Raw genomic sequence first — 24,368 nt, forward strand, 5'->3', positions numbered from 1 at the left:
TACAAGGTGTGACCGGAAAGTTCAGTGAATGGTCACAGAAATCGGACAGCGAGAAATATTCAAGCATACATATCTTACAGGCCTTGAGAGCAGGCCCCCTCTGATACAATGGCCACAGACAACGTTCGTAGAACTGTTGGAAACTTCTGGAGAAGTCCTCTTTTCATACTGCTTTCAGTTCCCTCGTCACAGTAGCATGGATGTTTGAAATGTTGGGAAATCTGTGCCCTTTTAGTGCAAATTTCAGTTTTGGAAAAATAAAAGAAATCCAGTGAGGCCAGATCGGGACAATATGGAGGGTGGGACAACTCAGTAACCTCAGTAATGATTTCATGTGGAAAGTGCAATTCTTCCGCCATCATTTGGACGGACAAATGCCAATCCCGCATCAATAACTTGTGGACTCTGTCGACATTTGCCGCCGTTCTGCTCATCTATGGTTTGCCAGACAGAGGGTCATCTTCAATGGCTTGCTGCCCTTCATGGAAACGCTTAACCACTCATACTCTGTCTTTTGAGTTACAGCTTCATCTCCATCCACAATTGTGAGCATTCCGTGGGTTTCCGATGCCAATTGGAAGCTCGAATATTTCTCGCTGTCCGATTTCTGTGACCATTTACCGACCTTTCCGGTCACCCCTTATACATATGTATAAATAAAACCATATATCCTAAAGGTGCCATCGTTCGCAACCAGAGGTACCACAGTGATAGCAATACACAAGAGCTGACTTATACCAAGCAGGGGCAAAACTAGGCTTTATTTCATCTGGGTCAAAGACTCAGTTTGGTACCCCCCATCCCCATTTGCATACACAGAGAGAGAGGCTGGGAGCTTCAATGGTGCACCTGTGGAGGCTTCACCCAGGGCAAAAAAACCTCCCAGCTACAGCTTTGCACCAAGTCAGTCCATTGCTCCATGTGGCTTCTACATTCAACTTCTACATACAAAGCAAATACCCAACCACTGAGCTACAGTCCTTCCTCTGGGGGAAGATCTACCTCAGGGGTAGGCAACCTAAGGCCCAGGGGCTGAATGCAGCCCAATTGCCTTCTCAATCTGGCCCACAGACGATCTGGGATCTTGTTTTTACATGAGTTGAACGTGTGCTTTTATTTAAAATGCATCTCTGGGTTATTTGTGGGGCGTAGGAATTTGTTCTTATTTTTTTCCAAAATATACTCCAGCCCACCACATGGACCAGTCCACGGCTGAAAAAGGTTGCTGACCCCTGATCTACCTAGTCAGGGGTGCCAGACATCCCTCCCTGCTTTCCAGGGTGCCTTGCCCACTGCAGTCCTGAAATTGGAGGGCTTTTAGGCTGCCTTGTGCTCAAGCGAAGAAGGAAGCCAACGCCCACTGAGCCGATCAAGAAGGGGGTCCTTCATAGAAACCCTGGGAGCTTTTGGGCGAGAAGACAACACTTGCACTTGAAAGCCCCAAACCCTGACAGGCAGTGGACAGCCTAATAAGGAAGCATTTGACCCAGGCAGCCAATCCAGCTTCCCTCGCAGCCCCACCACGGGCGCTTGGTATCCCAGCATCTGCCACTGGAATGGAATGCAGCTGCAGCAGCAAGAGAAGCGGCAGAAACCTATGACACAAAGCAGGCCAGCGGGAAGGAGGAAGAGAAGCTGCCGGGAATCCTTGGCATCTCCCAGCAGGCGGAGGGGGGAGGCTCATAGCCTGAGCTCCAAAAGCAGAAAAACCACACTTCTGGGGACTGGCCCATGGAAGCAGCTGGCACTGGGCAATGCCTCTCAAGCCTCTCACACTAGAGAGCACTTTCCAGGAGGTTTGTGCTCTCCAGGAACCCCCTGCCATGCCACAAGCTGGCCCAAGAACTACCGTTCTCTGCTGTGAAACCGCACTGCAGTGCAAAGGATTCTGGGGCACAGGTGGCATACGCCTGGGGGAGCACCTCCATTTACACGTGTGTGTGCATGTGTATGTACAACCACACACACAATATGTACTTGTACACCAAACAGTTTTTGTGTCCAGAGTACAGAGACCACTGAGAAAGACAGAGGTCCGAACATGTTTGGGTTCTGTGATACTTTGTGAGTTATATGTTATTAGAAAAACAGCCATGAATATTTCTAATGCAGAAAGATTGGAAATCTAAATACAAGCAACTGTATGAATTTTTGTTACTTTTTGTTAGATGCTATTGTCATTTTATGTTGTTTTTTGTGGTTGTGTTTTTTTTGTAATTGTTAAGTTTTTCAAATTGTTTTAATGCTGGATTTTTAAACTGTTGTAACCCACCCTGCAATGTTACGGGGAAGTCTGGGTAATAAATAATGGTGATACAGTGGTACCTCGGGTTACAGATGCTTCAGGTTACAGACGCTTCAGGTAACAGACTCCGCTAACCCAGAAATAGTACCTCGGGTTAAGAACTTTGCTTCAGGATGAGAACAGAAATCGCACGGCAGCAGCGGGAGGCCCCATTAGCTAAAGTGGTACCTCAGGTTAAGAACAGTTTCATGTTAAGAACGGACCTCCAGAACGAATTAAGTTCTTAACTCGAGGTACCACTGTAATAGCAATCATCACCATCATGTTCCCATTGTTTATATTTTGTCAGTATACTGTGTTTGTGCTCTTTTGCTTTGGATATAGGCAGATATACATTGTTCTTTCTTAATTGTCATTTGATTCCATAAAGTTATTTCATGTACAAATTTATGTTAGGTTTGCAACTGCATTTGATTCCTTATTTCTGAATTCTTCTGATTACTTTTTTTACACTGCATTTGTCTTCCGCTGGTCCTCCTGCCCCGCCTGCCAATGTGGTTAATGGAACGGAGGTTTTTAACCAGAGGTTGGAAGGCCATCTGTCAGGGATTCCTTAGCTGTGATACCTGCATTACAGGGAGTTGAACCAGATGACTCTTTGGGTCCAACTCTACAATTCTGACCCATCACCAAAGGTGAAGTAAGATTCAACTGCTGATCAGATTCTGTTGGGGGAATGGGAGAGTGTCATCTTGCCCTTTGTCTCAGGAAGCAAAATTACTTGGGCAGTGCTGTGCTGATGGGAATTACAAGTCTAGAATATCTGGAGGACGCCAGGTTGAAGAAGGCTGATGTAGATGCACAGAATTCATGTGGGGTGTTTGCCAGGCCGGCTAGGCCTCACTTAAGTGGAGTGTAACACCCAACACACACTCACATTGCATGGGAAGAGATTTAAGAAGCTGCCAAGGGAATATGCTTCATCACCTGGAGCTCCCAAGCCTAGCAGCCCCTCTTGCCAGTGACTTGCTTTCACCGCCATAGTTTGTAAGCTTTGCAGATATTGATAAAATAAACGGCTTCTTCCCATAATGCATGGCTAAACTATGGGACTTAACTTTTTTATTCAATTCTTACTTAAGTGTGCTTTAAAACAACTTCTGCTGCAAATTCCAAAGCAACTCCAGTTCATTCTCCATATTGCAGATAGGAAGGGTGCGAGAGAGTGGCTTATGACAGCCCTGCAGTGCGGTTCACACAGAATAGGAAAAAGAGGAACTTTTCATTTTGCTAGATTCAGGTAGGTAGCCGTGTTGGTCGGACACAGTCTATATATATATATATATATATATATATTTGCTTTCGTAGATTTTCACGGGTACAGGAATGCAGGTTTTGGTGTCCTCGGGTGTCTTCCCGTGTAAAAGTTGGGGTGTCTAGGCGACGTTTCGACGAGGTCTCACTCGTCATCTTCAGGCTGGTGCTTTCGGCTTCTTGTTACTGGAACAGAGCGGGATCTCAATGTTTGAGTTCCTATAAATACTGTAGAGGGGGTGTGGTGTCTAGCCTCCAATGTTCTGGGCAGAGAGGAAGTTCCCAGGCTAGTGTGCCTTTTCTTCTTTTGTTCCTTAATTACTTGAGAGATACCTTGAGTGATTTCTTGAGTGATATCCTGAGTACCACTTAGGTGGGTCATTAGGTGTGGATTAGTTGCTAAAGTCTTTGTGTCTTGACCTCTTGAACTTTGTGAAGAGTTTTCCTGAGAAGATGGCTGTATTGCACTTAGTTGTGCTTTGGCTTGGCTTCGTGTATAGGGGCGAGCTGTGGTTTTGTGGCTTGTGTCAGCCAGATCTGTGTAGGGATTGCAGGGGGGTGCAGCATCCGGAGGTGCCACCATGGACCCTCTCCACAGATGAATTACTGACACCATCCAGTAGCCAATCCATGGTGGCACCTCCGGATGCTGCACCCCCCTGCAATCCCTACACAGATCTGGCTGACACAAGCCACAAACCACAGCTCGCCCCTATACACGAAGCCAAGCCAAAGCACAACTAAGTGCAATACAGCCATCTTCTCAGGAAAACTCTTCACAAAGTTCAAGAGGTCAAGACACAAAGACTTTAGCAACTAATCCACACCTAATGACCCACCTAAGTGGTACTCAGGATATCACTCAAGAAATCACTCAAGGTATCTCTCAAGTAATTAAGGAACAAAAGAAGAAAAGGCACACTAGCCTGGGAACTTCCTCTCTGCCCAGAACATTGGAGGCTAGACACCACACCCCCTCTACAGTATTTATAGGAACTCAAACATTGAGATCCCGCTCTGTTCCAGTAACAAGAAGCCGAAAGCACCAGCCTGAAGATGACGAGTGAGACCTCGTCGAAACGTCGCCTAGACACCCCAACTTTTACACGGGAAGACACCCGAGGACACCAAAACCTGCATATATATATATATATATATATATATATATTCATTTTGCTATTATCTTTCAGGGTATTGGGGGTGAGGTTAGACTGGTGCTGGACCCAACTACATAAAAATATTGAAATTCTCCACTGATTTTCTTCTTCTTCTTCAGGGTAGCACTCACTTCTGTACCTGGGAGTATTGTACAGTAGATGGCTTTTCAATGTGAACCAGGGCATGGCCTATGCAGACAAGGAGATGGGTCTTCTCTGCTTGCTTCTTATCTTTGTGTCTCTTCCTCCCTTTCCATCTTCTCCATTCTATTCCCCCTCCCAGCCAGCTGTCAGTTTCCCCTTCGCTCCCAGTAAACATTCCATGCCGCAGAGTTATGTTCTTTTTATAGGTGTATTTATTTATTATTTAAAATATTTTAAACCTGCCCTTCACTGCAATGTGATACGAGGACAGGGTACAAGATGTAGAGGTACCAGAGTCGTTTTTCCAACAGTAAACCTATTTTTAAATCTCTATATCGAACTAACCCTCAGTCTAGGCCTTAAAGTTGCTGGTCTAGGCCTTAAAGCATTACTTAAGGGGTTGTCCAACTTGAGTTAGTGCGTATCGGCACTTGCTGGAACTGAAAGTTCATAGCACAAATCAAGTGCAGATCCATCCTTTGGCAAACCGTGCCAAGAATGGAACCAAAAAGCTATTTATGGAATCCCTTCCTTTGGCTTCTCTTTTCCTGTAACTCCTATCTCCTCCCTCTCCCTGAAACGGAAGCCTGGAAGAACTTGTGATTTATTTATCTTTTGAAGAATTCCTGACAACAGAAAACACAATCTTCCTGCATATGCTCATTTCCTTCCAACGTAAACATCATTTTGTTGTCGCTCACAAGAAGTTGAGCTATTGGCACAGCCCTTGGGGAATCTACCAAAGGCTTCCATCGGTGTTTATGAGCTTTGGAGAAAATTCTATGTTTGCAGCTTGAAAGAGAGGAAACAGATGAATTTATGCGCTCAGCATATCACAAACAGATTTTTATAGGTTATTAATTTGCTTGATTTTTGGATTAAGGTTCAGCAGAGTAAAGCCTGAAGAGGATCAGTGAGCAGCCAAATACTACTTGAATTAAGTTTAGTGATATCTCCTAAGAGTTCCTCTCTCCTCCCTAATTTAACAACTGCATGAGATAGAAAGAATGTGAAACTCTTGTGGCGTTACAGGGAGAGCCTTGGGAACTGCTGCATAGAGGGGGTATTATTAGTCATCATAAATTAATGTAGAGGACAGTTAATGGCTGAGAAAGGCATGAAGGCATTTGCTTTATCGGAGGTCCAGTACCATCACTTCCTGCTCCAGGATAGTCACGTGACTGCAGGTCTGAAAGGAAAAAGGAAAAGGAAATGAAGGCCACAGCAGTCAAGAGCAGGTGGGGTGGCTAAATTCAACACAATGTACAGGCTGAAAGTGATACTACACAGTCATACCTTCGGTTGAATGTGCTTCGGGATGAGCGTGTTCGAGTTGCACTCAGTGGCAACCCAGAAGTAACGGAGCGTGTTACTTCCGGGTTTCGCCGCTTATGCATGCGCAGACACTCAAAATGACACCATGCGCATGCGCAGAAGCGGCGAAAAGCGATGCGTGCGTGCGCAGATGTGCCGTTGCTAGTTACGCTTGCTTCTAGATGCAAATGGGGCTCCGGAACGGATCCTGTTCGCATCTAGAGGTACCACTGTAATTGTACATGGTGCATGGCAGTCTTAGAGTATTCCAAGTACCTCAACGTCACCAGCAGATTTCCCCTTCAGTGAGAGCTTTAGGAACAATGTGCTCCCCACCCAGCTGATCTGGGTTGCCATCACACACCCAACTCCCAGCTGCCTCTGCCTCAGGGCTCCATCCCAGATTCCCTGAATAGGGACCAAGGGCTAGGCCTGGGACAGCAAAGCATTTCAGAAGCTCTAATTTGTTGCAAGAGTTTGTGCTGAGAATATCTTCTGCAGTCAAAAGCTCCAGCACCCACTGGAATTTATTTTTCCTGGCTGCAATCCTAACCTTTGAGTAAGCCCCCTTAAATTCAATAGGACTCACTCCTAAACACGAATTAGGATCCCACTATAAATTCTGATATTTTTGTGCTGGAGAAAAATCCACACCATCCTGCTTCACTGGCAGTTTCCAGCACTACACAGAGAAAGAATCTCAAATAGTGGGGAGAGAAAGAGGAGGCATAAAATGACCCTAGCAGGCATCAGAACAGAAATTGGATACAGTGGTGCCCCGCAAGACCTCACAAGACGGAAAACCCGCTAGATGAAAGGAACGCCTCACAAGACGGAAAACCCGCTAGATGAAAGGGTTTTCCGTTTTGGAGGCGCTTCGCAAAACGAATTTCCCTATGGGCTTGCTTCTCAAGACGAAAAAGTCTTGGGTTTTTTCCGCTCCCCCCCCTTTTCCTAAGCCGCTAAGCCGCTTATCAGCTGATCCACTGATAAGCCGCTTAACAGCTGATCGCTAAAAGCCGCTAAACCGCTAATAGCGCTAATCTGCTAAGCTGTCAATGGGCTTGCTTCGCAAGACGAAAAAACTGCTATACGAAGAGCCTTACGGAACGGAATAATTTCGTCTTGCGAGGCACCACTGTAAAGGCTTTCCTGTTAGCATGCCATTGCAGTACAGGTAGGATTGGGGGAATCAGCAAGAACCAGGAAAATGCACTTTGGATATACTTACTGTAAAGAGTGGGGGATCTTTGCTATGTGGATGGAACCCTTTTTGCCTACAGGAAGAGATCTCTTCCATGCCATGGTCTGTCAATTTAAAGAATCCAGTCCTAGAAAGATTGTAAATAAAATCACTTGTATGCTTCAAAACTGATAGCAGGTTTTAGGGGGACAAGTTATTTATTTAAATCTCAATCATTAGCACTTCTGGGTTTCCTACATATTTTTTGTAAACTGCTTTGAAGGTGTTTTTTTTAAAAAAAACAACAACAATCAAGTGATGTATAAATTTAATAAACTAAACTGAACTGAACTACACTAAAATAAGCGGCATACATAAAATATTTTGGTATCTGTGGTCTCTTCCAGCGGATGGGATGTACTAGACTTGCCTTTTATATGTATGAATGCATTTTTAGGGTTATCTCCATTCTGATTTTAATTTTTGTACTATTGAGTTACTTTTTGTAAAAGAAGAAGTGACTAATACGTGCATATAACAACAACAACAACAACAAAAGTCATCAGAAAGTCATGAAAAGAACATAGCATAAGAAGAGCCCTACTAATTCTTAAAAACTGGGAGGCAAATCACATAGATACAGGAAAACGGGAGAGAGATCTGCAGATGGAAATCCCAGAAGAAGTTTGGAAATTCTTATCTGAAAGCTAAGAATTTTAGAGAAAATTGTGGTGAAATGGCTGTATAACGGCATTGGTTGTCACAGAGGAGTAAATGGGCAGGAGGGTTAGGCAATGGGAGGTGCTGGTTTGGCAAAGACAGTAAAGGAGATTTCATCTCTGTCTGGTGAAGAATGTTGGAAGGTGAGAAGATACTGAAGGATGGTATTGTCATAAATGAAGGAATTTAAGAAAAGATGGATTAACAATCCACTATCATGTCTTTTGAATTATGTGGACAAAGAATATCCAAGAACAGCCAAACCCTCGTACTGAACATATAAGCATACTGATCTGCTGTGGTGAGGACTGCAGGGCCTGCTCCTTCTGCAAGGCCTTTGCCAGCTGGCCTAGAGGGCGGGGGCAGATTCACTGCAATGAACTCTCGGGGCAGTGCTGCGGGGGGGGGGTCTGCTATTGTTTTTCCTGCTCCATGTTAGTGTGTTTTAAAATGCTTTTAAGATAATTTTAATCCATGGGGCTTAAAATTCTGGTTGTTTTTTGGGATGGAGTGGGGTGGTTTTTAATGTTTAAATGGGGTTGGGGTTATTTTAATTTGTGTGTACAGTGGTACTTCTGGTTACATACTTAATTTGTTCTGGAGGTCCGTTCTTAACCTGAAACTGTTCTTAACCTGAAGTACCACTTTAGCTAATGGGGCCTCCTGCTGCCGCCGCACCGCCAGAGCACGATTTCTGTTCTCATCCTGAAGCAAAGTTCTTAACCCGAGGTACTATTTCTGGGTTAGTGGAGTCTGTAACCTGAAGCGTATGTAACCCGAGGTACCACTGTAATTGTAAATTGTTTCTCTTTTATTATTTTCTATTGGTTTATTGTTTCATTTTGTAGTTTGTATAAGAAAACTTGTTTTTAAGGGTTCAAGGCTGGCCTGGGAGTGGGCCCTAGCCAATGGAATAGTTGGGCAGGTCCTACCGGGGTGGGATGCATTAGGACACCAGATCTCTGTGATCCTGGGCAGCAGGAGGAGCCCAAGAGCAGCATTCTCCCCATCTGTGATTCCCAGCAACTGGTGCTCAAAGACCTGGTGCCTCTTTTGATTACTATGTTACTATGACTAGCAGTCAATGAGTCTTATTTAATTGTTTAGAAAGAAATCCTAGAACCGCTTATTATTAACACAATCTCCAAGGTGGAGTGAGGAATGTATGTTTTGGATGTACAAGGATGCAAATTCATCTGCTGAATGTGCATAATCCCCTTAGTGGAACCTAGTTCCTCCTTGCATCCTTAATTCTTCCCCCCCCCCAATTGTCCCAATTTTCCAAAATCTTTAAAACTCTATTGAAGTGCAGCATGGGTTATCTACATTTCTTATGGTTATTACCAGAGCTATTTTTCTAGAAAGAGAGGTGCCAGAGCTCCCATTAACTTCTCCCTTGTTATCTTAGAATAGCAATGGCTCCCACCTCTGAGTTCCTATGAGCTCTGGCTGAAAAAAAGGCCTGGTTAATATTATTTTTAAATCCCCTCCTTCTACATTCCTCCTAGGCCTCATCTGCCCTCTCTTCTTGGTCACCAAACCTCTGTTAGAATGCGGTGCAGAATGGAATGAACGTAGCACATTTATTTAGTCTGCAATAGAAATAAATTGAACACTTACTCCTGGTATTTTGGCGAACAAACAATAGCTACAGACTCCGGCAGCATCATCTGATAGGAGCAGTGCGTATGTAGATCTACACTGGAAAGGAAAGCTGTTTGGGTAGGATGTGTCTAAATAAGGATGGAGGAAAAGAGGGAGAAATTAAAGTCAAGCACCAAGAAAGGCATGGCTCATTCTTGACAACCACCAAGCAAGTGGGAAAGGCTCCTGCTTCCCTAAGGAAACATTAACATGAACTTTCATAGCTCTTTATTAGAGTGATCATATTCCCCACCCCCCACCCCCGCCCTAGCAATCAAAGTCCAGACTAGGGGAAGCAGAGAATAAGCAGGTGCAGTGCTGACCCACTTCTGATCAAAAATATTTGGGTGCTCGATAAGTAAATTCAAATGTCGTCCTGCACAAAGACTAGGACACAGAGCTCAATCTGGAAAGAGGTTTTCCTATGTAAGCTCCACTGAAATGTATGAGAGCTGACTAAGAGCACAGCCAAGGGTGGTAGCCCTGGGATAAGACAGATTCAGATGGGTGGGAGGGTGTGGTCAGGGCCAGCCAAAGACATTTTGCTGCCTGAGGCGGCAAATAATTGTCCCCACTACAAGCCAAGTGGTTTTGGAAGCGGAGGCAGAAAATCCCACAAGAAACACCCCACCACCACCACAGAGCATTTCAACAGCAACAGCAGTTTGCTGCCCTTTCATGACACTTAAAATTAGCTGCCTGAGGCAGCTGCCTCACTGTGCCCAATGCTAGAGCATTGGGCACAGTGAGAAATTCGTTCTTTGGGTGTGATAAGCACCAAAGAAAATCCACTTGGTAATTCCACCCCCCTCCCCACCATACACAGGCATGCAAGTAGTCACAATTCACTGAGAAGTTCTACTGCACAAGAGGAGCACACTAGGATTTTGCACCCCCCAGCAGCAGGTTGCTTTGGGACCTTCCACAAATCTCTGAATTTGTCTTCTGCTCTACAGCAGGCAGCAGCCAATCGCTTTGTGGGGAAAGCACAAGAACCTGGCAAAGACTCAGACTGTAACAAGTACACCCACAAACAGGCTTTTGCACCTGGAAGGCCTTGAGTAAGGGCTTACATGGATCCATCCCAGAGTGATAAGGCTGTACTGATCCTGGATCAGGAAGAGTTCCTCCTCATTCTCCGTGTTGCAATAGTCAGGGCCCCCGTGCTGCTTGGGGATGATGACATGGGTTACTGTGAATTCGTTCTTCATCTGGAAGAGAAAAAAGAAGGGCAAGGGGGCAAGGAAGAGGAATTAGCAACAGCCAACAGTGCTGCCATTCAAACACCACACAGCCCCAGTGACATAAACATAATGGCCTATGAATGGAATGACCCAACACCACACTCCCAGCTTCAGAGATGCTAGAGACCTGGACAGTTTGGATGTTTTAGTGAATTTCAGCTTTCCCTTCTTCTCCTCCAATTACCGCTCACTTTCTGGTGTGATCCCTCTGCTGCCTTGTTGTTGTTTAATGTTACTGAATTACTTTTAAAAAACCACCTGTGTCCCATTTTAAGAACCCGAAGAGCAAAAGCTGCCTACATGAATAAATCTTCACCTAGAGACGTTTAAGGGAGGCTGAAGGCAAAGAAATATGGGTAAAATTGGCTTTCTGGCTACAGTGTAAAAATAGAAAAGCCAAGCTGAAAAAAAACCCCAAGTGTTGGATGTTGCAAATATATTTAAGAACTTTAAAAACTGAAAGAAATGGTCCTAATGTATTACAAAGGTTGCAGCATATCATTTTTAAAACAAATAAATGATTCATTTGTCATTTTACCAAAACACATTGAAGCCACCATAACCTTTGAAGGTGCGAAACTATAAGATGTACTATCCAATATCCAGAGCAGCATCAGCCTAGGGTGGTATTGTAGGCTCCTGCACTGCTGAAATATTTTGACATCACCACCATCTGTCTGTCCATGGCCTCGGGGCTCCGTCTATTACCTCTTAGCCCTGCTGCCCACTCAGCCTTCCTGCTTCTCCACCACTCCTGCTGGCAGCACACACCCTCTCTTGCCCCTAACTCTTATACAATGTCTCCTGTAAAAGACGCCCCTCAACAAAGCTGACTTTTTGCAACTTGTATCTCCTCAGGGTGAGTTTTTGCAAGAAAGAGTGTTCGTGAACGTTCCATGACTTCACATCAGTGCAACCAGTTTTACATATGTGCAACAGCTTTTATATATGCACCCATGTTCTTTAAGTGATGTAAAGCAAGTTAATATTAATAAACACAAATATTTCCAAGTATTCAAATCAGCAACTTGAGAGTCTTGAAACAGGAGACTACCAAATATTGACATAATTATCCCAGAAGTCACCTTACCAGCTTCCCACAAAGGATTCCACATGTCTCTACACCCCTTGCAGTGTTTGCATCTGCCAACTGGAGGAATTTATGACAGAGTTCTCTGGGGACAGTCACATGGCGAAGTCCTTCTATAGTAGTATCTGCAGAGAGAAGAGAAGATTTTGATGTACAATGTGACAGGCATATATCAGGTGTTGTTCTAGCCTAAGCTTTTACCCCGAATTGCTAGTTCACTATGTATGTGTGTGTGTGTGAGGGAGGAAGGGAAGCATTCAAACACATGAGTCAATGCCTGCAATCTGAACTGAATGGTCCAGACTCAGATTTGACTACATGATCTGTTGTTTGGAAGAATAGGCCACAGGAAGATTGTTTTGAGACCAGCACTTTAAAAAAGGGCCAGTGGTTATTTCAACCAGAATTAAGAGGTAGCCCAAAGTTGTTGCTGGTAAGCGGATGCACACCTGGAAATAAAAAGCTCAGGTGGGCTGCATAAGGTCCAAAAGCCCCTTCCAATACAGTGGTACCTTGGGTTACAGACGCTTCAGGTTACAGACTCCACTAACCCAGAAATAGTACCTCGGGTTAAGAGCTTTGCTTTAGGATGAGAACAGAAATCGTGCTCTGGCAGCACGGCAGCAGCGGGAGGCCCCATTAGCTAAAGTGGTGCTTCAGGTTAAGAACAGTTTCAGGTTAAGAACAGACCTCCAGAACGAATTAAGTACTTAACCCGAGGTACCACTGTATGTATGTCACCCCTTACATTCCACAGGGAGGGACCTACTAACAGAACTCATGACCGCCGCTCCACTGCAAAAATGTCTCAATGCTGCAGGATTCTCTGTACAGTGGTACCTCTGGATGCGAACAGGATCTGTTCCGGAGCCCCGTTCGCATCCTGAAGTAAACGTAAGACGCGTCTGCGCATGTCGCATTTTGCCGCTTCCGCGCATGCGCGTGACGTAATTTTGAGCATCTGCGCATGCAGCGAAACCTGGAAGTAACACACTCTGTTACTTCCGGGTCGCCACGGAGAGCAACCCGAAAATACTCAACCCGAGGTATGACTGTATTTCAAGATTGCCTTCTGAAAGAACTGATAATATTTTCAGTGAGCAGATGGAGGAAAATTGGGGGGGGGGGGAGGATGAAAGGTGGGCGAATATTCAAGGATTAAGTTAGAACCCAGGTTTCTCTAATCAACCACTGAAGCCCACAAACTCTTGTTGGGTCCTTGGAGAACAGCTGTCTTGTCACATCCTGTCCCTGCAACTGGCTATTCAGGTGTGCTGGGTTCCACCCAACAGTGGGAAGAGGCTGGACAGCGACCGTTGCGCCCCCTCAAAGGCCCAATGGGGCCTAGTCACAGCTGTGGGAGGGCCCAACAGAGCCCATCTGGCTGCGGAATAGAGGGGGCGGCCCCCTCAGTGAAAATGGGGGGAGTTGGCCCCCATGGCCCCGCGTGCATGCACGCCTATGGCCACTCAAGAGCATGAGGGCAGGAAATAAAACGGGCTTGTGAGGCGGCTCAGCTTCAGATGGCAAAACAGTAGCAGAGGGATCTGTCTCTTCTGCAGAGAACATACCAGATCCTAGAATCAGAATTGTAGAGTTGGAAGGAAGCCAAAGGGTCATCTTGTCAACACTCTACAATACAGAGATCTGGATCTGCACAAGCAGGGTTTTAAGTGTTACAAAAGTAGAGTTATTTAGTTTTAGAATACTCTCATGTTGTAGGTGAGGGGTTTGTTCATGTTTTGATGTGGAAGGGAAGGAGATCTGTCACCCAGTAGCCAAACAAGGTGGGTCAAGGCATACTAACTGTTTTCTGGGGTCCCCAAAGCTCCAGGTTTCAGAGACCTGTCCACAGTGGGGGTTTTTGGCAGCACTCCTCCTCCACTGGGGCTCAAGGGCTTGAGCACGCCAGGTACCAAGGGGGCATCCGAGGTGTTGGGGGTTGGCTTCCCAAACTGCTGCACGATTTTCAGACGCTCCTTCTCCAGCTCCTGGCGCCGGATCATTTCCTCGAATGCATTGAACTGCTCCTGCTCGGCCTGCTGCTGCTTCATCCTGGCCACCCTCTGCCTCTCCTCCTCCAGCTGCTGCTGCAGAGCCAGGCTGCGGGCAAACTCTTCCTCCTGCTTCTTCTGCATCAGGAACATCAGACAAGGGACCAGGTGAGAAAAGGTGCAACACAGGCAGCCCATGGAGGTCCTTGGGTCTCACAGGCAAAAGCAGATTTAAAAAGAAATCCAGCTGCTGCATTTTGGACCAGCTGAAGTTCATGGACAATTCTTCAAAGTCCACCCCATGTAATTAAGGCATGTGTCACCAGGGCTAAAACAGTATTTTATGGGCACAGGCACATTTGGTGTGCCAATCTAAACTGGGCAAAGGCATTCCTCACTGTGTCCATCACTTGAGTATCCAGGCTCGAGGCTGGATTCAGGAGAACGCTCAGACTATAATCTGAGATTTAATGGGGAGTGTTACTCCCATTAGCAACAGGCTAAACTCCTATAAGCAAGGCTATCTCATTTATGTTAACTTCAAATTTGTTCTTCCCCATCCAGTCCATTATTGACCCCAAGACACCAGAGCAGAACCTTCATACCACTCTGGATGAAGATGGAAGAGTTTTTTCCTGAATACCAGTTGCTGGAATAGGGAGAGAGATCAAGGGTAGGTGGGGTACAGTGCTGGGATAACATGTCAGCTTCCTTGTTTGACCAGGACCAAATACAAACAGACCCCAAACAGCCATCATTCCCTGCAAGTTGTGGTCTTCAGAGGCACAATTTGGAGCTCATGCATTTCTCCTCCTGTTACTCACTTTCTGTACATTGTACTCTGCATATTCTTTGTTGTATCTCTCTAAAAGCTCCTTTTTCAGCTCTTCAGCTCTAGGAAATGCAACTTCTTTTAGTTTCTGGATAGAGAGAAAGTAAGCATGAAAATCAAGTTCTTTAGAACTCAAAAAGAAGCTGTGATCAGTAGCAGTGTGACAATAAGAACCATTATTAGAGGGGCCTGGAAGAGTCTGCCAGGATGTTTGCCTAGGCAAGCACCACTGAAATAAAATGGAGCTGTGCAACAGCACAGCAGGGAGAGGGAGTCAGGACAGAAACTTACAAGGAAGGGTGACACACTTCTTAGCGTGTGCTCTCTCTGGCGCCTGCATTTTGCAACATAATTCATTGCAAAATAGTTTCTATATATGCTTGTGATAGACTAACAGCTTCTTCCTCATTGCCAGTATTTGGGAGCTACGGCAGCTTTTCTCAAGAGGAAAATCTTAAAACGAAGTTTCCCCATTACGGCCAGCGTGGCCACTTACTTTTACTGTGTCTCTCTTCTCAGGAATGATAGCAGTTTTGTAATCACGATGCTTCGGAAGTTTCTCTATGAAGAGCCTTGGAATAGAGAGGACAAAGTAAGTGAGAATGGGCAGCTGAGATGTAGGAAGGAGAACACTGATCACACTTGGGTTGTTACAGCATTTCCAGGTCCAATACAATAATCCTGTGTGGCTAAGATCAGGCCTACATACCCTGATCACGTGGGGACTCTGGGATCAGAATTTCAGTTTACATTTTTTACAGAAAAATTCCAGGACACAATCCTGCTCTCCACTACAAACTAAAGACATCCCTTTTCTAACATAGGCACTCCACAGGAAACTGCATCTCAAACAGACTCAAAATATCACACCTAGGGCTTTGGGTCACAGGATCGCAATCTCTGTGGGAAATTGCATCTGTGTTGCTCATATAGCTCTATTTAAATGGCAAACTTGCTCCCCAAGAGAAATTTGACTCTCTGCATACAAAACAGTCCCTGGGCAAAAGCTGAGCTTTCTGCCACTTTCTCCTTCTAATGGAAATGGTCCCCACGGTCAGGTACTGGAGCAGACTATAATTTGCAAATCTGGATATTCTGTTCCTCCACACAAGCAAAGACCACGGGAATTATTTGTTCAAAGGAAAACCTGGCCTGCCAAGTAGCATCAAAGCAAAGCTCAAGCCTACTTCAGGCACAGGTTTGCATAATTGGAAATGGTTCAGCCTCCTGCACATAACTGACAATTCAGTTTGCAGCTGCAATCTTAAGGGTCCTATTTTAGCAACTTAAATGTACTTTCATTCAGATGCTGATTTAGGCCAGGATTGGCCAACCAGGATTTCAGTCTCCAAACAACTTTATCCAACCCCTCCAAATTCTAAAGAAAACACAGTAAACAAACATGTTTCTAGGTTTTGCTACTGCATTTGCCTAGGGGAAAGGCAGGGTGAACTCACCACTCTGCCCCTGGAGAGGACCCTTGGGGAAGCACATTTGCTTCTCAGTCCCTCCCCATTACAAACTCCCATCATCTGAGCAAATTTGCTCTGCACCTATGAAGCGCTTCGCAATGGCTGTGCCAACTTCATTCAAAAGTCTGAGCATCCCTGGTGGGATCAGGTTGAGCAACCCTCCAAAAATGGATAATTTAGGCTAAGCTATGCTTAGTCCTCCAAGACGAGTTCCCTCACAGTAAGGACGGTCCTGCACAAGGCCTGACAAAACAGAAACACCATTTATACTGTAATGCACACAGAGTTTCCTCGGTGTTGCTGCATTTGTTACTGCAATGGCAGAATCACAGTTGGAGGATTTGTTTAGATAAAGGAGGCTTAGGTGGATGCCAAGAGGGAGCAGAGCTGGAAGGGATCCACCAAGTTTTACACTTAGCAGGTCCCTTGGCCAGTTTCTCTTCCCAGAAATGCCCATAAAAGAGGAAGCATGGAAGGTTAAGCAAGGCTGAAGGTGATGCTAATCAGGAAAAAATGTACTGAATGCAATGGGGCTGGAGCAGGAAAATTGTGCATAGAAGATGCCTGGGTAATGGTGGCAGCAACAGCCATTGGAAAGAAGAGAAGGCTGACCATACCAGACCCCCACTTCCATTTTTGGAACTACCAAGAATTTAACATTTGCTTGGAGAAGTTTTGAAACGAACTGTGAAGCGGATTTTCAGCATGTTAAAGGATTTCAACAGCACCTGAAATCCTAAAGCTGCAACACTATGAACACTTACTCAGAAGTAAGCCCTAACAAACTTGGTGGGACTTACTTCTGAGTAAACACACAGAGGCCACAAACCAGCCCACAGCACTAAAGGGGGCTGGGCGGGGGGCGGAGGAGCTCAGTGCAATACACTGGACTCTGAAGGAAGGCAGCCAATCATATCCAAGACAGGAAAGAAAAGGCATTTTGCTTGGGAACTGAATGAATGTAAAGGTTGTGAAAGCGAGTAACTGCATGGGAGGTTCCTGTGATATGCATGACATCACCGCCTATGAAGAGTGCCAATATCCCTTCTTGGCTACAAGGAAGGCTGCTCTTGTGGAATCCAAATCCTGAGGGAGGATTTTGAGGTACTGCTAAAAAACTGGCTGAACAGTAAAGCGACTTTTAATGTTACTGGAAAAACCCCAACAGCACAGCTCACTAGAAATTTGATATTGTCTCCTAGGAGTAGGAAGATTCCCACTCCCCCAGCCTGCCCCCAGCTTTGACTCCCAAATCTCTCAAAGAAAACTTAAAAGGTAAAAGGTAAAGGTACCCCTGACCGTTAGGTCCAGTCGCGGACGACTCTGGGGTTGCGGCGCTCATCTCGCTTAACTGGCCAAGGGAGCCGGCGTACATGTGGGTCATGTGGGCAGCATGACTAAGCTGCTTCTGGTGAACCAAAGCAGCGCACAGAAACGCCATTTACCTTCCCACTGGAGCAGTACCTATTTATCTACTTGTATTTTGACGTTCTTTCAAACTGCGAGGTGGGCAAGAGCTGGGACCGAACAACGGGAGCTCACCCCGTCGTGGGGATTTGAACCGCCGACCTTCCAATCGGCAAGCCCTAGGCTCAGTGGTTTAGATCACAGCGCCACCCACGTCCCTCAAAGCAAACTAAGAAGATTGTTAAGACTGATATAAGTGGCATCTTAACAATAAAAAAACACAACAGGCCTTTTGATTGGGTAACCTTAAACTGCAACTCTGAGCCAGCTATCAGCTTTTCATTCAAACACTGAAGGGAAAATGTGAACCTCACGGCTCAATAATCAGTGAATGCCAACAAGTGAAAATGAAGGTCCTCTTTCCCAGGGGAGGAATGGAAGAGGATTCTCTTGGTCTAGTAAGAAATAAGCTGAACTGAACGAGTAACTGAAGCTACATGTCAATATATGCAGCCAGGCAGACTGCTGTTTGAGGCCAGTTACGGAGAGCTAACTTCATTGGCTAACAGTCTTTTTCTGAGCACAATTCAAAGTATTGGTTATGGCCTATAAGAGCCTATATGGCTTGTGCCCAGGCTATCTGAAATATTGCATCTCCCTAAGATTATTGGGGATCTTCTCTCGGTCCCATCAACTTAAGGAGGACGGTTGGTGGTGACCAAAGAGACAGCATTTCCTGTGGCTGCTTCCAATTTGTGGAATTCCCTCCCAGGAGAGATTAGATTGGATCCCTCTTTGCTATCCTTCCACCAGCAGGCTAAGACCTTCATGTTCAGACAGGCCTTTAAAAACTTAAGGTGCAGACCATTATAGTCAGGGCAAATTGTACTTTAATTGTTGGTTCTAAATGTGCTCTGATGATGGTGGTGGTGATGGTGGTAGTTTGTTATTTATATGCCCCCAGCCACTCAGGGCAGCTTCCAACAAATTAAAACACAATACGACATCAAACCTTAAAAACTTCCCTGAACAAGGCTGCCTTCAGATGTCTTCTAAAAGTCAGATGGTTGTTTATTTCCTTGACATCTGACAGGAGGGTGTTTCACAGGGCGGGAGCAACTACTGAGAAGGCCCTCTGCCTGGTTCCCTGTAATCTCAGTTCTCTCAGTGAGAGTATTTTAATTACTGTTTTCAACTTGTTTGTTTCTATAACATTGGTATTTTATAATGTTGTTTTCAAATGTTGCAAGCTGTCTTGAATCCCAGTTTGGGAGAAAGGAGGGATATAAATTAATAAATTAAATACACAAACCTGGCAAATCTTTTTGCACTCCAGGCAAGTTACAGTTTTTGTTAGTTTGGCAGTCAGTGCTACAGCCTAGAGACCTCCCTTGAGCCTGCTTGCTGATAATTACAATAACTACTTTTCTGGGTTAAAAGAAACTCATTTGACTTTTCATCCTCATATCATGGAATCAATAAGGTCCCTCTGCCCTCCCCCAGAAGTAATTTTTACAGCATTCACACAGCCCCCAACTCCCCCCCCCCCGGCAGCTGTTGTATTAATGACTATTGGGAGTGATGAGCAAAACATGGTGCTTTTCATGCCCAAGACATTACAACAGTGACACGCTCATATATCTTCCCCATCCCCACTGCGCTTGTACCATATTTTATTTTGTTTATAAAAATATTTCTATATTGCTATGTCATAAAAGAAACTGCATTAAAGTGGTTTACAGCAATAAAATATAACAGGCATGTCCAAAAAAGATAGATCGCAATCTATCAGTAGATGAGGGTGTTCCTGTTAGATATCCGGCCCCTAAGTAATCTCCTTACAAAGAAGCAAAAACCAAACTTTGGCTTACTAAAAGAAGCTCAACAACTTTGCCCTTCTTAAAAAAGCTCCACATCTTTGGCTTCCTAAAAAAAGTTCAACAACGTTGGGTATATCACTCCCAGTCTTTTTACGAAACGGGTAGATAACTGCCAGTTTTTTAATACTGTGAGTAGATCGCAGTCTATTGGGAGTTGGACATCCCTGAAATATAAAATTGTACAATAAAACTGTATTAAAGAGTTAAAAACAGACACCAATTAGTGATTGTGGAAGGCTGTATTCTTAATTGCCTGTATAGGCCGGGCAGAACAGCAAGATTTTCAGCAGGCACTTAAAAGTTGGCACAGAAGGTGCCTGCTTAATCTCTATTGGCAGTGTTCCACAGGACTGTGCTGATGACATTAAAGGCATGGTTTCTTGCTGTTGCCAAATGAGCACCACCAACTTGGGGAATGACCAATGACGCTTCTGCACATGATCTCAGTAATATAAGGCTTGGGCTGGGATATAAGAGTTCAGGCGATCCCTGAGGTACCCAGGACCTAAATTGTCCAGGGCTTTGTAAATTAATACAAGGATCTGTCTCAGTAGCAGATGGGCAACCAGAGCAGAATGTTTAACAAAGGTGTCCCATGTTTTTGGTCCACTGCCCCCACCAGCAGTCTGGCCACTGCATTCTGCACCAGCTGGAGCTTTCAAACCAGACCCAAGGACAGCTCCAGTAGAGTGGATTACAGTGATCTACTCTTGAGGTTACAAATGTATGGACTACATTGGTCAGGCAATTCTTGTCCATGAATGGTTGCAGCTGGAGAACCAGACAAAGCTGGTAAAGGGGACTTGGGCCTACCCAGACTAGACCACTGAAATAAATGAACCTAAGTTAGTCATGTATTTCATTTTCAATTGGTCTACTCCAAGTAGGACTAACATTTGATACTACCCATAGGCCAGCCTGTTGATCCAGCTGGCTCAGTACTGTCAACACTGACTGGTGGCATCTATCCAGGCTTTCGGACAGGCAACATTCCCACCACTACCTCTGGGTATAGGGTGGTATATAAATTCAATTAATAATAATAATAATAATAATAATAATAATAATACCTGGAGAAACCTAGGAGTTGAACCTAGGACCTTCTGCATGCAAAGCAGATGTTCTACCTATGAGCTACAGCCCTTCTACTGAATGCACATCCATTACATGCTGGCTGTACACTTGCCTCGTCTTTGAATCAAGATTTACAGAACTATCCACAAAGATTAAAATGCAATCGAGGGTTGATTTGACAGGTTGCTTAGATAAACCCTTAGGCTCAGGTTTGGGATGAGACAAAGTCATCTTCTTCTTGCTGATTAAAAACTTAGGTCACGGAAGAAGCCAGTACTGGCACACCTGAGTCACAATAAGTAATCTCGTATAAGCTCCATCTGGCTCAGCTGGTTTACAATACAATGGTACTTCTGTTATTACTGAGCAATGCAAATTTCTTACGTGATGTATTTGTTGTACAATATAAAGGCACGTTCAATGTTGCCTTCTTCAGAATAGATAGTTGCCATCCGGATGATCTCAACTCCAGAACGATAGTACCTCCGAGGTGGGACATCTTCATTCACCTCCACACTACTGCCCATTTGGATAAGACCCCTGACCCGGTCCTCTGGGGGCAGGCTGACATCTGCGTGGTCAGGCATAGGGGTCAGTCTGTAGAGAGAATTGATATGACCTGCACTGAAATCATTTATATCCAGATAAACCCTTTAACTGAAATCTCTGGAAGATACACGGGGACATGGACTCTCATATAAACTTAAGCTCTAATATTTGTGTAACTGAAGAATGCTGGTGAAAACACATCTTATAACTACAATCCAATAAACCTTAAGGTCACAGTGTCTCAGGTATAAATTATAAAAAGCATATCAACAAGCATTTCCACTACCAGTTGTGTCTTCAGAAGCAGGAACTGGATACTACAAGTTGTTTAAGAGACCAAATTATAAGGAATTGCTAAATTAACTTTAGTAGGAAACCTCCCTTTCGCTACTAGAAATCCCCCCTCTCATCATATTGCTGCTGCTCAGGAAATGGCTTTTATACAGGCTAAATTATATTTTAATATATTGGGTATTTTTTGTACTTTTAATGTTTTATTATAATAATGTACTTTTTGTTCACTGCCTTGGATAGAAAGGCAGCCTTTAAGTATAGTTCCACCTGGTGCTGTAGTCAGCTTGATGATGATGCTACCCTTCATCAGATCTTTTTAATGCTAGAATAGGAGCTGTGACTTCCAAACAGCCTCCCTTTTTCAGCTGCTGATAATAAGCAACCTTCCCAAATAGCTTTGCCTCAGGTAATGTGTGCATGTGGGCTTCTTATACTAAACTGTGACACTCAACTTGTGCTGTACCTCTCATTCACTAGATGAGCATGCTATACACACAACTCTTGGTGCCTCTGCTACAGAGATTACACAATCATCTTTCTGAAGTCTTTTTTCACTGAAGTCCAGACTGATCCTCCAACTTAAGGCACCCAGATCAGCCTTTCCCAGTCTGGGATATTTTGGACTACAATTCCCATCAGTCCCAACCAGCAAAGCTATGCTTCCATCAAGCCCAGAATCATACAGCAGCACAGGCTTAAACCGAGTTATATGCCAAACATCCAGAGAACATCAGGTTGAATTTAAATTGGTGGTAGGGATTAGAAAGAAAACTGGATATGGCATTCAAGCCCTACCACTGCTAGCAAGACAACAGGTAAGCCTTGGGCAACTACTCGCTGCCCCTTGTTCCAATGCCAGGATCTCCTACCACAATCTAGAACATGATGTTGGGATACAGTTAAGTTAACCTATGGCATTCGCTCCAACAGGAGATAGTGATGGCCACCAACTTGGATGGATTTAAAACAGAATTGGACAAATTCAGGAGAAGGTAGTGACCAATGACTACTAGCCATGATGGAGGCTATGCTCTTCCGCCACATACCAGTTGTTGGAAACCGAAGGAGGAAAGAGGTCCTGTTGCGCCGATGTCCTGCTTGCATGTTCCTGGCAGGCATCTAGTTGGGCACTTTGAAAACAGGATGCAGGACTAGATGGGACATTGGCCTGATCCAGCAGGCTGCTCCGTGGTGAGCCTGTGAGAGAGTGACTGGCCAAGGAGCTTCAAAGCCAAGTGACGATTTGAACCTGGCCTGGTCCAACTCTCTCATCACTACACCACTCTGGCTGGGATCTTATAAGATCCTTATAGAGAGAGCAGACAACACATGATTATTGTCATGATATCTGCAGAGCTGGAGAAAAATCATTTCTGCTCAAACAGCGAGCAGAGGATGTGCTGATGTGGCTCCTTGGAGTGACAGCGCTGCAATCAGGACAACAGCTTGGAGCAAGGATAGTCAACATGATGCCCTCCAGGTGCTGCTGGATTCCCAACGCCCTGCAGCCTGCATGGCCAACGATCAGGGGTGATGGTCCAGCAGTGGTGCCCTGTGTGGTGCCAAAATTCTGCGCACACCCCCACCTCTCATCTTTCATTCGACATCACTGTTGTGGCATCTGCTGCAGGTGCCCTCGAGGCTCCACACCCAGTGCTATTGAGCTCCTCTAAATCCACCTCTGGGTCCAGCAACGTTTGAATGGGCACTGGAGGACCGTGAGAAAAAGGTGCTGGACTAGGCGGTTCCTTGGTCTGATCCGGCTGCAAGGCTCGCTTTGTCCTCTGGCTGGGCGTCCACTCCTGGAGGGTTTTATTATGCATTTTGCATTTTGATGTTGTGAACTGCCTTGGGATCTCCGAGTGAATGGCGGTACACAAATTTCATAGCCGTCAAGGTTCCCCTTTTCTTGCGAGGAACACTATTCGGAATAAGGGAATTTCCCTTAAAAAGGGGGAAACGTTGACAGCTATGGCAAATTTAGTAGGCAAATAAGCAGCAACAACAGTCCTCCCTCCCTCCCTCCCTTTCAGCCGAGCCCGGCGAATTCGTGAGCCGGTCCGAGAGGCGGGCTGCTGTGCCGATGCCTCCCGCCCCCCGGGCGGCGAGGGAAGCGGCCAAGTTGGGGGCAGTTGGGGGCGGCAGGCTGGAAGGGCGGCAGCAAAGCAGGAGCCGCGGCTCGCGGAACTCCTAGGCCGCCTTCCAGGCCCCGGACTCACCTGGGCTTGCGGGCGCGGGCCGCCTGTCCTGGCTGGGCTGCACAGACCTGCGAGCGACGGACGGAGGCAGATACGGAACATGAGCCACTTCCGGGAGGCCACTTCCGGCTTCTCTAGCCCGGCCCTCCTGCCACAGAGATATTTCAATAGAGATATATTTAGGCGAAGGGTCGCTGCTGAGTGTCGATAGGCGGCTTCCGGGTTCTCGTTGGAGAAACCCGATTTCGAACTCTTCCCCTTCCCCACGTGCACACCAGCCCGGGCGGAGGTGAAAGTGGCTCATAGAAAGAGGGTGTTTTTGTCGCTCGGGGGATTGCAAGTTTTTAAGGGTCGCTGAGGTTGGGCAGCAGCTCCCCCCCCCCCCTTGCAGAGACTGGAGACGTCCTGCTCCCTGGCTGGGAAGCTTCATTCGAAAGCAGCAGTTGGGCGACACTTTTATTAGGACAAGGGGGTCCAGTTGCACATCGCCTCCCCACCCCCAGACACACACACACACACACACGTGTATATGCACATTACCTTAAAAGGGCACATGAACAGAGTTTTGCATGAAATGCGAATGTGCTGGTGTACATGTGTAGGTGCAAATTTA

At 45.5% G+C, this 24,368-nt stretch overlaps 1 protein-coding gene and 2 long non-coding RNA genes across 3 annotated transcripts in view; 1 reads left to right on the forward strand and 2 right to left on the reverse strand.

The window, feature by feature from the left end:
* LOC310851240 overlaps positions 1–24,368 on the forward strand; it is a 984,470-nt gene that overhangs the window by 732,510 nt on the left and 227,592 nt on the right. The window lies entirely within an intron of this gene.
* Positions 5,058–23,863, reverse strand: STAMBP (STAM binding protein). The gene is made up of 10 exons (XM_083753509.1): positions 23,777–23,863; positions 21,099–21,311; positions 15,378–15,453; positions 14,874–14,969; positions 13,863–14,187; positions 12,056–12,180; positions 10,795–10,932; positions 9,698–9,810; positions 7,406–7,505; positions 5,058–6,049 (listed from the first exon to the last, which is right to left on the reverse strand). Exons 2-10 carry the CDS (start codon positions 21,299–21,301, stop codon positions 5,993–5,995), a joined length of 1,233 nt encoding a protein of 410 aa, XP_083609635.1. The 5' UTR covers positions 21,302–21,311; positions 23,777–23,863; the 3' UTR covers positions 5,058–5,992.
* On the reverse strand, positions 7,664–9,454 carry LOC310851294. The gene is made up of 2 exons (XR_014567693.1): positions 9,010–9,454; positions 7,664–8,448 (listed from the first exon to the last, which is right to left on the reverse strand). It is a non-coding gene; the product is annotated as an uncharacterized lncRNA (long non-coding RNA).

This window comes from Podarcis gaigeae, assembly GCF_964106915.1.
Source record: "Podarcis gaigeae genome assembly, chromosome: 8".
NCBI lineage: Eukaryota > Metazoa > Chordata > Lepidosauria > Squamata > Lacertidae > Podarcis > Podarcis gaigeae.

What these genes read in the sequence shown, in the direction of transcription:
- STAMBP (XM_083753509.1), bottom strand. Translation starts at nt 21,301, where the DNA reads ATGCCTGACCACGCAGATGTCAGCCTGCCCCCAGAGGACCGGGTCAGG. An exon ending in TCACTCTGGGATGGATCCAT is followed by an intron (nt 9,811 to 10,794) that starts GTAAGCCCTTAC and finishes ATCCTTATTTAG; the next exon opens with ACACATCCTACCCAAACAGC. An exon ending in TGTTCGCCAAAATACCAGGA is followed by an intron (nt 7,506 to 9,697) that starts GTAAGTGTTCAA and finishes CAATCTTTCTAG; the next exon opens with GACTGGATTCTTTAAATTGA.